General features: G+C 38.6%; 1 protein-coding gene across 3 annotated transcripts in view; it reads right to left on the reverse strand.

Annotated features, from left to right (window-relative positions):
- Window positions 1–3,758: 3,758 nt before the first annotated feature.
- Window positions 3,759–13,297, reverse strand: part of pros1 (protein S) — a 44,704-nt gene continuing 35,165 nt past the window's right edge. For all 3 annotated transcript variants that reach the window (XM_008107746.3, XM_062974906.1, XM_062974907.1), the window contains 4 exons: window positions 11,909–12,077; window positions 11,010–11,161; window positions 9,270–9,486; window positions 3,759–4,211 (listed from right to left, as the gene is read on the reverse strand). In XM_008107746.3, coding sequence (XP_008105953.2) covers window positions 4,021–4,211; window positions 9,270–9,486; window positions 11,010–11,161; window positions 11,909–12,077 — 729 coding nt within the window. In that variant the 3' untranslated portion in view covers window positions 3,759–4,020. The remainder of the gene's footprint in view (window positions 4,212–9,269; window positions 9,487–11,009; window positions 11,162–11,908; window positions 12,078–13,297) is intronic.

Genomic DNA, 13,297 nt, shown 5'->3' on the forward strand with positions numbered 1-13,297 from the left:
TAATTGCTAGTGGTTCTGAAATAACTTCCGCTAATTCCTTCAATACTCTTGGATGTAGCTGATCTGGCCCTGGGGACTTGAATTCGTTTAGAGAGGCCAGGTGTTCCTGGACAACTTGTTTCCCTATTTGGGGTTGGATTTCCCCCAATCCTTCGTCCATTCCATGTTGCTGAGGTTGAAGATGGCTTTCTTTTTGTGAGAAGACCGAGGCAAAGAAGGCATTGAGCAGTTCTGCCTTTTCCCTGTCCCCTGTCGCCATCACCCCGTCTTCTCCTTGCAGATGCCCTATCGCCTCCTTTTTCTTCCTTTTTCTACCAATGTAAGCAAAAAAGCCTTTTTTGTTGTTTTTTATGTCCCTGGCAAGCCTGAGCTCATTTTGTGCTTTAGCCTTGTGAACCTTTTCCCTACAGGTGTTGGCTATACGTTTGAATTCTTCTTTGGTGATTTCTCCCCTTTTCCACTTCTTGTGCATGTCACTTTTGAGCTTTAGCTCAGTTAGAAGTTCTTTGGACATCCATTCTGGCTTCTTTGCACTTGTCTTATTTTTCTTCTTTGTTGGCACTGTTTGCATTTGCGCCTTGAGTATTTCACTTTTGAAAAACTCCCATCCATCCTTAACTCCCTTGTTTTTTAATGTTGGCGTCCATGGAATGCCGCTCAGTAATTCCTTCATTTTTTGGAAGTCAGCTCTCTTAAAGTCGAGAATGCGTGTTTGACTTCTCTTAGTTTCAGCATTCCTTTGTATTGCAAACTCCAGGAGCACATGGTCACTTGCCCCTAAGGATCCAACCACTTCAACTGTATTGATCAGGTCTTCCACATTTGTTAAGATTAGATCAAGAGTTGCTGATCCTCTTGTTGCCTCTTCTACCTTCTGGACCATAAAATTGTCTGCAAGGCAAGTGAGGAATTTGTTGGACTTTGTACTCTTGGCTGAGTTTGTTTTCCAGCAGATATCAGAATAATTGAAATCGCCCGTGACTACTATATCTCTTCTTTGTGCCTGTTTGGTCAGCTGTTGACAGAAGGCTTCATCAAGTCCTTCATCCTGACTCGGAGGTCTGTAGTAGACACCCACGACAAGATCTTTTTGAGTCCCGGTTCCCTTGATTCTTATCCAGATGCTTTCAAGCTGGTTTCCCGGATTACAGTCTTGCATTTCTTCTGCAATGTAACTGTTTTTGACATATAAAGCTACTCCCCCTCCTCTCCCTTTTGTTCTATTTCTGTGAAAGAGGTTATAGCCCTCAATGGCTACATTCCAGTGATGGGAGTCATCCCACCAGGTTTCAGTGATGCCTATGACATCGTATGTGTGGTGCTGTGCTAAGAGTTGGAGTTCGTCTTGCTTATTTCCCATGCTCTGAGCATTGGTGTAAAGACATGTAAGCCCCTGTGACCTCCCCTTGAGCTGTTTATTTGGGATTATTGTGCTCTCCGTACTTGGTCCTTGCTGTGTTTGTGCAGCCCTCCGTTTAGCCTTTTGGCAGTTCCCTGTGGTCGTGGGTAATATAGTGTTCGCCAGGCTGTTGTTCCCCTCCCCCAGTGGATCTAGTTTAAAGTGCGCCTGATGAGGTTTGTGAGTCTGTGTGCAAAAAGATGTTTTCCTGCTTGTGTGAGATGCACCCCATCACTTGCCAATAGGCCATCCTCCTGGAAGAGTAGACCATGGTCAAGGAAGCCAAAATGCTCCTCTTGGCACCATTTTCTGAGCCAGTTATTGACCTGTACTATTTTTCCGGCCCTTGTAGAGCCGTGTCCTACAACGGGGAGGAGGGATGAAAAGATCACATGTATATTATACAGTTTTAACTTTGTTCCCAGAGCTCAAAAATCATTTGTGATCTTTTGAAAAGTATGCCTAGCGGTGTCATTGGTACCTACATGAATCAACATAAGGTGGGGAGGGTGATGGGGCTTTAGGAGCCTGCTGAGCCTCTGAGTGATATGGTGTATTTTTGCCCCCGGGAGGCAGCATGTTTCTCGAGCCATCCCATCCGGTCTGGAAATGATGGCTTCCGTTCCTCTAAGGAGGGAGTCACCTACTACCAAGACCTGTTTCCTTTGAGGATTGACAGGGTCCCTTTTGTACAAGACAGTGTGTATGTCCCCTGAAGAGTGTTCCTGTTGAAGTGAATCATGCAGGTGTAAAGTGTTGTCCTCCTCCTCAACATCCAAATGCTAACTTTTGCTTGGTGGCACAGATAAACAGAGTGTTGAATAAAGTACTATTGTTTATTGGCATTGAATCTTGCCAGATTTGTAAGCCGCCCTGAGTCCCCTTGGGTGAGAAAGACGAGATAGAAGTGATGTAAATAAATAAATAAATAGTTTAGTAGTCCTTAGCTGAAATGTTTGGGACCAATAGTGTTCCAATTTTTTTTTGATTTTGGAATATTTGCATATACATAGTGAGATATGAAAATTTGAATAGGTACATATAGATAAAGTACAGAGCCATCTTGGCCTACTTATTGTTCTCCCAGGAATTCTGTGCAACATCACCAAATCATTTAACCAGTTTTAAGTGTGACAGCAAGTTTCTGTAAATAAGAAGCAGAAACAATGCATCTTCACATATTTTAAAAATGTATATGACATACCTTTCTTGTGTTCTTAATTTTGGACCAGGCTGTTAGATTGCTTGAAACTTACCTGTTTAAATAATTTATCCTACATACACTTACTTGAAAGTAATTTCTTTTCGCATAAAGTTGTCTTAAATCTAAGCATTATGCGGTTAAGAGCAAGTGTCAAAATACAGTCTGAATTGACTATTAAAATTAATCCCAATTATGGCTATATATGAGCAAGTTATTTTACACATGTATGGAGCCCCGGTGGTGAAGTGGTTAAAGCAATGAGCTGGAGACCGAAAGGTACCAGGTTCAAACCCCGGGAGCGGTGTTAGCCGCTGCTGTTAGCTCCAGCTCCTGCCAACCTAGCAGTTCGAAAACATGCCAATGTGAGTAGATCAATAGGTACCGCTCCGGCAGGGAGGTAACGGCGCTCCATGCAGTCATGCCAGCCACATGACCTTGGAGGTGTCTATGGACAACGCCGGCTCTTCGGCTTAGAAATGGAGATGAGCACCAACCCCCAGAGTCAGACATGACTGGACTTAACGTCAGAGGAAACCTTTACCTTTACCTTTACCTATGGTTGTTTTTGGAATCTGATCGAGCAGTTATCTAAAAGAAATTTGCAAGTCTTACTTATTTTCTGGAACTATTTAAATATGCTAGGATCTTTTCAACAAAATTCCTCCATATGAATTGAAATCCCGTTGCTCTTTGAGTGGTAATATTAAGCTGTAGCTCTTGAGAGGCTCTTAAATTTACTAAACTTGGCCATACAGTTCTACTGGAAGACCTAGATATTTCTAGAGAGGTATTCTTTCAGGTTAACAAATGGTCTTTTAAATATGTGCTTTTCCACTTTTGTGGGGCTCCCATGCTCCTAACCCCAGCAAATGTGGAGAGCTAGCTATATATACTTTTAAAAAAACGATTGCCTCATTGATGCTTTGCTCCGAAACATACACATCACTGTTGTTAGTCTGTGACTATTATTTCCAGAAACACTACTGTAAGATGTGATGACTTTATAGTCACAAAGCAGTTGTCCAGACCTCTCTAGATCTTTAAGTCCTTTTTGATGTTTCTTAGAAAAAAATGGAATATCTTGATTCAGTGTATTCAGTGTCAGATTTGCAGTCTCAACATATTAGAATTAAATTAGCAAAGTGAACTCAGACATATGTTTTCTGATTTTATTCTCCAAGGTAAATAAAATACAAAACATGAAGCGTATAAATGTTGACGAGGAAACTATACAACTAAAAATCTTGAAATGTTATAAATGACACTATTTTGATGGAATATTAACCTTGATATGGTCCCTTTATATTGGAAAAGAATGTAACTGATTTGTTCTCAGAACAGATCATTAGAAAATAGATAATGTTTTAGTTCAACCTTTGTGTCTTTATCCAATTTGGGCAAAATAAACAGGGTTTCCCTATGAAAGATTTATGAACAGATCAGGGGCTTCAGAACTCAGCATTTCATCCATGAGCAATGGGCAGGAATGTGACCTAATGTCATTCTTTTTGGAGATGGCTTCATCCAGATCCAGCTGCTTATCATTAATTTTCACCTCCATGCAGCCATTATAGAAAACTGTGACCGGAGTTGCTTCAACTGGAACATCTGTATAAAAAATCCAATAAAATCAGGAATAATTACTCAAATGTTAAATATATGTCTTTTTAAAGAGTGTATTCTAGCATATAACATATTTCAAGTTTAATCTTAGTATTAAAATTACATATTAAAACAATGTGACCAATATAAATCTAGACTGCACAAAAGTGCTAAGAAGATGTAAGGCAGTTAACAGATTGTTAACTGGGACTGGCTACTTTTTGCAACAGCTCCACTGGCAACCAGTTTGTTTTGGGGCACAATTTAAAGTATTGGCTATGACCTATGTAATTCAGACACAAGCTATTTGGCAGATTGTATCTCTCTGTGCAAGCCTGCCTGGGCCCCGAGATATTCAGGAGATGGCCTTCTATTGGACTCACCCCCATCAGAAACACGATTGGTTGGAACAAGAGAGAGAGAGAGCCATCTCGGTGGCTGCCCCTCAACTCTGGAACTTCCTGCCTAGGGAAGCCTGAATGGCCTCCTCCCTGCTGTCCTTCTAGCGGCAGGCTTAAACCTCTCTTTTCAGGTAGGCTTTTGAAGATGAAAGTTTATAAGAACAGTCCAAGGGGTGCTGCATGGTGGTATGAAATATTTTTAACGGTTTTTCTTACTTGTTTTAATGAGATTTTGACTGAATTGTCCTGAGAATGGTAATATTTAATTCTATTCTGATATTTATATTTTGTAGGTTTTTAAACTGGATAGTTTTTAAGGCTGTGAGCTGCTTGGCTCCTGAAAGAAAACTAGGGAACAAATAATACAACAACAACAACAACAACAACAACAACAACAACAACAACAACAACAGATCTTTCAGGGGTACTTTCCTGCATGGCAGAGTGTTGGATTAGATGGCCCATGTGGTCTCTTCCAACTCTATGATTCCATGAAATAATGATGATAAGAATTTGTATAATTTGTGTTATTATGTGTATTATTCATATTTGAGCTCTTATTAATAGTGCAATACATGCTCCATATGATTGTAGGAAAGCACAATTCTGACCAATGAAGAAGATATTCCAAAAGAGATCCCCTTTCCCTTTCCTCAAGGAAAAATTCACAACTCTTCTGCAGCAACCCTAAATTTTAAAACTTATGTTGGAGAACAGATATCTGGTGGGGTTTGGATCCAAAGCCTTCCCTCTATTCTCTGAATGCTACACAGGGGCAAAGGAAGATCAAAAATATGGCATTGGTGAAATGGGAAAGGCTTTGGATGCCCAGTTTCCAGAGGGCAACATGTACCTGTACACATAAGATACACCAACCTTGGAAGAGAAAGTTTTTTAGCAACAACAAGAATAAAGAAAGAACACTGAAAGACAATCCTTCACTTCTATGCTGCTGAAGGTAGCCCAGCAGGGTTTCTATGTATTAGGTAGTTCCACTATTAAGCACTCTTGATGAACTGCCAAGCCTGACACCCACAGTTCTCTGATTGCATTTGCTATTATGGATGCTGTTATATCCCCCTTTTGCCACAAAACATTGTATAAGCTTGTAAGATGAGAGACCCTTGACAAACAGAGGACCAGTGCAAAAAGTTAACACCTCCTTCTCTTTCCCCACATTCTTCAATTTATCATTTTTTAAAAATGCGTCTCATGGGCAAACTGCAAACAGCTAAGTTGCTTATAACAGACGGTGGCCTTCCTAAGGTTGACAGGCAAAAAAAATGACACTTTCCTTGCTATTTTCCACTGGCCTTTGTTTCTGACAACGGACAAGGTGCCCTTCAGCTTTTTGCTGCACTTGTTGATATACCTGCATTTTGTGTTGTTTGTGCAGTCTTTTCCAAGTTCTTGAAAATCTTCAAGGGGATGGTAGAATCATGCAAATCTGGTTTGCATTTTCTATTTCTGTTGTTACCAAATTGTGCTTTAAATTGTTTAAACTGATGTTTATTCTTCATTTTTAAGACACATGTTGTCTTTAAGATGTCTTCTGTGTGCTTCCCTGAGATTTTATGATATAGGGCAAGATCAAAATATTTTAATAAATAACACTTAGACCAGAATTATTGTCATTGTCTGATTTGCCTTTATATTGATTTGGATTTGTAATTTTATGACTGTTTTTAATAGAATTGTTTTGGTTCTGTCTTCTGATGTTGTTTATTATGTTTACTATGTTTAACTTTGTTGTATGGTGTTTTTTGACAATTGAATGTTTTTTATGTTCATGTTGGAAACCGCCCTGAGTCCTTTCAAGGAGATGGAGCAGTATATAAATAAAATTTTATTATTGTTATTGTTATTATTAATGCTTGATCTTTGATAGACGTACAGAAGATCGTATATGGCATTTTTCTTTTCCTAAAAATATAATTTACATTTCCATTATTAATTTTCAGAAAGTAATGTGATGTGGTGAAGTTCCTAGTAATCCAAAAACATAAAGGAATCCAGTGGCACCTCTGAGACTAACTGGGAAGAAGAAATTTCTAGTTTGAGCTGGGATGATGGAATTTCTAGCACAAACCACCTCATAAGGTTTTTTTATGTGTGTCAGAAGTGACTTGAGAAACTGCAAGTCACTTCTGGTGTGAGACAATTGGCCATCTGCAAGGGTGTTACCCAGGGGATGCCCGGATGTTTGATGTTTTACCATCTTGTGGGAGGCTTCTCCCATGTCCCCGCTTGGGAAGCTAGAGCTGACAGACGGGAGCTCACCCCCTCCCCAGATTCGAACCGTCGGCCTTTCTGTCAGCAGTCCTGCCGGCACAAGGGTTTAATCCATTGCACCACCAGGGGCTCTGCCTCATAAGATGCAAGATGATCTTATATCTGATGAAGTATATAATGTCCATGAAAACTTGTGCCAGGAAATTCTTTCCAGTTACTATCAGAAGTACTACTGGAGTTCATGTTAAAACAGATTAACATAGCTATCTCTGAGCAATCCGAAACTCAGATCGGGTGCATTGTTTAGCCCTTCTGGCTTCTCCACAGAAGAAGAAAAATAACTTGTATCAAATTAGGATTTTTAACACACAGTTAGAAATAGTTTTGAGAGCATTCTCATAACCTTGTCTGAATGGCAGTTTCTACTACCTAACAGTTTGCCAGTGCATATTTAAATATCTCTACTGGGCAGATATTGCTGGTTCTGGAATTCAAATTCAGTGTATCTAACAGACCAATAATTTATAATATATAATATTGTAGCAAAATATTTGAAATCCATGCCCAACACATTAGAAGTCAAGCCAATAATGGTCAAACCAACCCTTGGCATATTGCAAAGTCTTGCCTTTGCAACTTAGTCATCTGAGCAATAATGATGCCCATATTTTTGGTTTAAGGCATCACATAGCTGAATTAACCACACATGTTAGGTGTTATTCCACTTAGGGGTTGTGCTTGCTGACTCTGCCTGACTTCTTGCTGCCCGGTATCCACAGAAGGTAAAAAATGGGGTACAGATTTCTATGTCACAGGGAATCCTATGCACATATGGTCAACCATGCTGTTCAGAGCGTCCTCTTCAAGTATGAACAGTGGGGAGAAAAAGCCAGTGATGATGCAGGGCTGATAGGGTGCCAGCAGGTAACGAGCCCAATTCTCCCTCTCACATGCCATAGAAGTCAAGGATGGGCAACTCTGGCAGGTCTGGGGGCCATTTTCTTCCCTTGCTGCAAGCTGCATGCCTACCAGAAGTGCACTTGATGTGACAAAGCACATTATCACTAAGTAAAGCTTTCCTTTAAGGCAGTGAATCTCAAATGTGGTTAGTCTGTGGATAGGTACCAGCCAGGCAAGGTCCCTGGCAACTTTCCAAGGAAGAAAAATATAGTTGCAGCCAATGGACACAAAAGGTACTGGTTCCTGAGAAATCAGGAAAGAAAAATACTGGTCCCCACATCAGATAGCCTGAGTAGCTATAGAGGAGAATTGAGTTTCTTGGATACTAGAAGTCAGATTTTCCTTGTTTTTGAACAAAGGGCTTTGGGGTGAATAGGGGCATAATCTGGATGAGGCCTTAGAAAATGGGAGAATGTTGCACATAACCTCTGAAATATCTGTTGCTCACATTTGGCATAAGAAAATGATACCTGAACAGGAAAGTGTTGAGTCATTGCAACTTTTGAGTCTACTCAGAGCTAATCTGAAAACAAAATTTTAGTTGCAACCTGGAAACCATATACTATTCATTAAAATTATCATCTGGGTTTTTTAAAAAAAGAGACAGCATGGTGAAGTGTCTTGGATGTTGGGCTAAGATGCTGGGAGACTATGATATGAATCCTTGCTCAGATATGGAAACTGACTTAGGCCCCTTCCACACAGCTTTATAAAATCCATATGGCAGTGTGGACTCAGATAAACCAGTTCAAAGCAGATATTGTGAATTATCTGCCTTGACATTCTGAATTATATGGCTGTGTGGAAGGGCCCAAGGATCACTTTTGGGCTCTCACTTACACTTTCTCAACTTAAGAGGAATGCAACGGCACACCTCCTCTCGATATATTAATGCAAAGATAACCCTAGGATGGGGTCACCATAAGTTAGAGTTGACTTGAAGACATGTAAGAAAAAAAGGATATTATAATATTATCTATTCAGGTTTGGGAATTTTTTTACAGATTTCCAGTTTTTGTTTTTGTTTTTAAAAAAGGAAGTCTAACACAGTTGTCATTTGAGTGAGCTCCTATAAATATGTTGTGCCTTCTTCAGACATCTCTCAGTTAATAATAATTTTGAAAGGAAATTATAAAAAAACTTTATTAGCTGAATTGTCAATGCAATTCTTTAGATTTGCCAGTAGAGGGCAATGATGGTATATTAAAAACAAGGGCATCTTATGATTCCAGAAGAAGGAGAGAATAGAGTTTCCCTAGGGTCATGTCCAAAAATAGACTTTTTGAAAGAGGCTCAGCGTCTACTAGCTTTAGGCTAATGCAGTTTTAATGACTATTGCAACACCAGGGTTCACTAGATACTGCACAAAATTATTTCAAAAGAAAAAGCAAATACAAATTAGAAATGTAGTATTCCTAGGTGATTGAAGGAGGCCAATCAATTAAAGGTATGCAAAGAAATATGATTTTACCAGGAATGCCGCCTAAGTAGGTATCAACAGATCCATTCATTGCTTGATCAAGAGATGAGAGGTGTTCTCCTGAGTAGGTGATCTCTGAATGCAAATCAACCGTAAGTTCAAGCAGCTCTCTGGTTACTCGGAGGTCCAGCAGCACTCTTCTTGAAGTGCACAGTCTGTTTGACTCCAAGCGGGCAACAATGACATTTTCAATGGATATAATTATATCCTAAGGGCAAGAAAACAGGAGAAGGAGGAAGAATAGAAGGGCAGTGGAAATATTACTTTAGTTGTATTTCAGTATTTGCATTTCAATTTTAAATCCATAAGGACACTCGAAGAAGCAAAGAAATGGCAAAACAAATGCAACAACCAAACAATGTTGAAAAATCTAAACGAAACAACAGAATAATCTGTCAACATTTTAATATATAAGAAGGAAAAACAACATTTCAATTGATATATAGTACACAATTCATAGCCATCCAATCAATAGTACAAGCCCTGCATCCACAGGGGACACATTCCCAGACTTCATGTGGAACTATAGATAACAGTGAACCTTATTGAAATGAAGAACATCTGGCTGAAGAAAACCATACAGACATGCTGAAGGACCTAGAAAATGCCTAGAGATGCAACATTTTGTTGGACATGGATTTATGAAACCATGGATACAGGTTATACTGTACCAACAGTATAACTATTTAATTACTTGTATCCAGTGGCAATACTTAAAAAATGACTTGAAGACAGGAACATACAGTAACAACAACTCATATTTTAGGGAAATTACTCTTCACATGTAGCTTACGATATAGTATACCAAAATACTGGCAGAAACTATTCAAGTAGACAAACTTTTACTTGACATGTCAAGAACTAACAGAAATGGGCCAGCATGCCATATGATGGTCAAACCAGATATCCAATCAATGCTATATCAGGAAAGCATATTGAAAGACTTGTACCTTCATAAACCCTCTTTTAAAAGCTGACCTCTCAGCATAGCCAATATGACTGGTGGAACTGTCATAAGTGATGGCAAATGAAGAGTGTCAATGCAGCTGATCTTGGAGTGTTCTTGATTTTAAGAGGCCAATGGCACAGTTCCAGGTGGGCAGGAGTTCTGGGATCTATTACATTTATTTGCACATGGTATCACAAGAGGATAGTTCCAGTATATTCAAAATCAGTACTTCCAAAGATTCAAACTATTTATTAAGAGTCAGGACTACACAGAAAGCAGTTCTTCTTAAAGCATTCGGTCATTTATTTATTTAATATCCCACCTGTTTTCCAATTTGGGATCCAAGACAACTTAAAACAAGGGATCATAATGAACCTGTATTGTGAACACTAGCATGCAAAGCAGACCTCCTGACCCAGAGAATTCAATCACGCAGTCTCTAATAAGCATTCAGAAGTGGTTTAGGAAAGAAAGAAAAATGGAGCCCAGAAGCTTCACTTCTCAACCAGCTCAATGAAGAAAACTAATCCATGCTTTTCCAAATCAAACTAGTCATTCATATGTCTCAACACTTTAAACTTCCCCTCAAGTCCGTATCTTGCTTTGAGTCTCTGTGGAATGAGAAATATCGGCTTTCAGTCAGGTTAGATTTCCATGGCAAAGTGACATCTAAAGTGGTATCCACATTTTTTCACTTCAAATTATCCCTCTCATCAAAGGGAGGCACTCAATATCTCTCCCCTCCGCCCCACTAAGCATGTACAGTGGAAGCAAACGATTACCTGTGAATATGACGAGTTGGAGTCTACAACTGACAAAGCAAGAGGCACTTTTTCACCAGAAACCAAGGCAAACATTACACCAGTGCCTGTGGATGGACGGATGGTCATGGTCATGTTTATTAACCAATCTTCTTTACTGGTTAGGCTGTTATCTGTTATATTTCAACAAAATGAAAAAGCAAAAGAAAATAAATAAGAAATTTTTGAAACAAAATTGAACGTGTAATCATGTACGTTACACCATCTCTTAGGAATCTCTTTATCATCCATGTTACTAACATTTACAAATAGACTCCTTTTGGTTCATTACAATACATAGTGGCTAAAAACAGAGTCAACAGCTGCTAGCATGCCTTGAAATATTTCATTTAGTTATTTGCTGAATTGTATGATTGCCATGTTCACAGAAAAGAGATAAGGCACATGATTAAAAGCTTTACATCTGGAATGCAGGACAACTACATAGACTCTATACATCTGATGGACGATCTCTTCACATATGTTAAGCCATGACCCATATGAAAAGAACTATTTCATATCAAGTTAAAGAATCAAGGGGAGCCCTACAAAGACCTCCTTTTGCAGTATTTGTCCTTAATATCTATTGAAGTGCAATTGATCATATGCTTGCTGCATTTCAGAGGAAATGTCAGCACATTTTTTGTATTTGAAGTTGGTAAAGGTAACACATGCCCCCCCCCTTACTTAAGGTTTACTATGAAAACATGTTGTAGCTTTATACAGTCATATATTAGATTGATTCTCATACTCAAGATTAATAAAGTATTACCAAGTTCCTAAAATAATCATGCAATTATTTCTCTGGAGGTCCTTTGTTTATTCAATTTAGCAACAGAAAGCATAAGAACAGCATCAAAGGACATGGGGAAAAAACTTACTGTAGTTAATATGAAACATTGCTACTCCAGTGCCAGGATAGTAAGATCCTTTCCCAACACTTATTAAGCAGTGTTTGCTTTGCTTCTGTTGAATGATATCTTTTACACCAGAATTTCCTTGATTCAACAAGTTCCAGGCACGAATGCACCCATCTAGACGGGGATTAATCTGCAAAAGATGTTCCAGGAGCAGTTATGATATCTTATTTTACAAATGTCCAGAGAAGCTGTCAATTAATGCAAAACATGCTACTTCACCTTAATCGGAGATACCACATTATTATTATATTTATTTATACCAACTTTATCTCTCCCAAAGGAGACACATTTAACAAGACAGGTTCCATTGCAAGAGTTAAATTACACATTATACAAAAATAGGTGGGTGCAAATGAACACAGACACATCTTGTTTTAAATAGAAAACAATGTGATATGAAATGCATCCATGACTGGGAGTTTGCCTTGTGTTAGTATGGCAAGACTGACTCATGCCCAAAAGGCTTTTAATTAGATCATCGAAGTCAAAATGACACATGCAACCAAATGATTTTTTACAGCCCATCCCACATCCATCCAATAGTTTCTGTGAGGAATTATCAAAATGTATTACTCAAAAGCTGAAGATAAATACAATCCTTAAAACATGAGTATGTTTATACAACACTTATTTCAAAAAAAAAACTTAAATAGTCCAAATCAATCTTCTTTATTTTATTTTATGTTGCCAATGTAGGATGGATAAAGTTATTTCTAATTATTCCTGCCTTTGCTGTTAATTAAATACAGTAGAGTCTCGCTTATCCAACGTAAACGGGCCGGCAGAACGTTGGATAAGCGAATATGTTGGATAATAAGGAGAGATTAAGGAAAAGCCTATTAAACATTAAATTAGGTTATGATTTTACAAATTAAGCACCAAAACATCATGTTATACAACAAATTTGACAGAAAAAGTAGTTCAATACACAGTAATGTTATGTAGTAATTACCGTATTTACAAATTTAGCACCAAAATATCACGATATATTGAAAACATTGACTCCAAAAATGCGTTGGATAATCCAGAACATTGGATAAGCGAGTGTTGGATAAGTGAGACTCTACTGTACTATTCTCTTATTTCCATCAAGGATTTAAGAAACATACAAGATATCTCCTCCCTAAAACACACTCTTTATAGCAGAATGGCTTTCTAAGATGGAAAAAATAGTCACCTTCTGTGTAATAGTCATTCTTACTATCTTTTTTAGCACTATTTCCTTAGGAATGAATGCTTGAAACTAAAGCTGCTTCTTCCAGCTGTAATTTATTTCCAAACTACCGTAGATCAAACACAAGCCCAGCCTCCTCTCACGCAAATCCAGCAGTAGTGCCAGTATGAAATAGC

Source organism: Anolis carolinensis, chromosome 3 (assembly GCF_035594765.1).
Source record: "Anolis carolinensis isolate JA03-04 chromosome 3, rAnoCar3.1.pri, whole genome shotgun sequence".
Taxonomy (NCBI): Eukaryota; Metazoa; Chordata; class Lepidosauria; order Squamata; family Dactyloidae; genus Anolis; species Anolis carolinensis.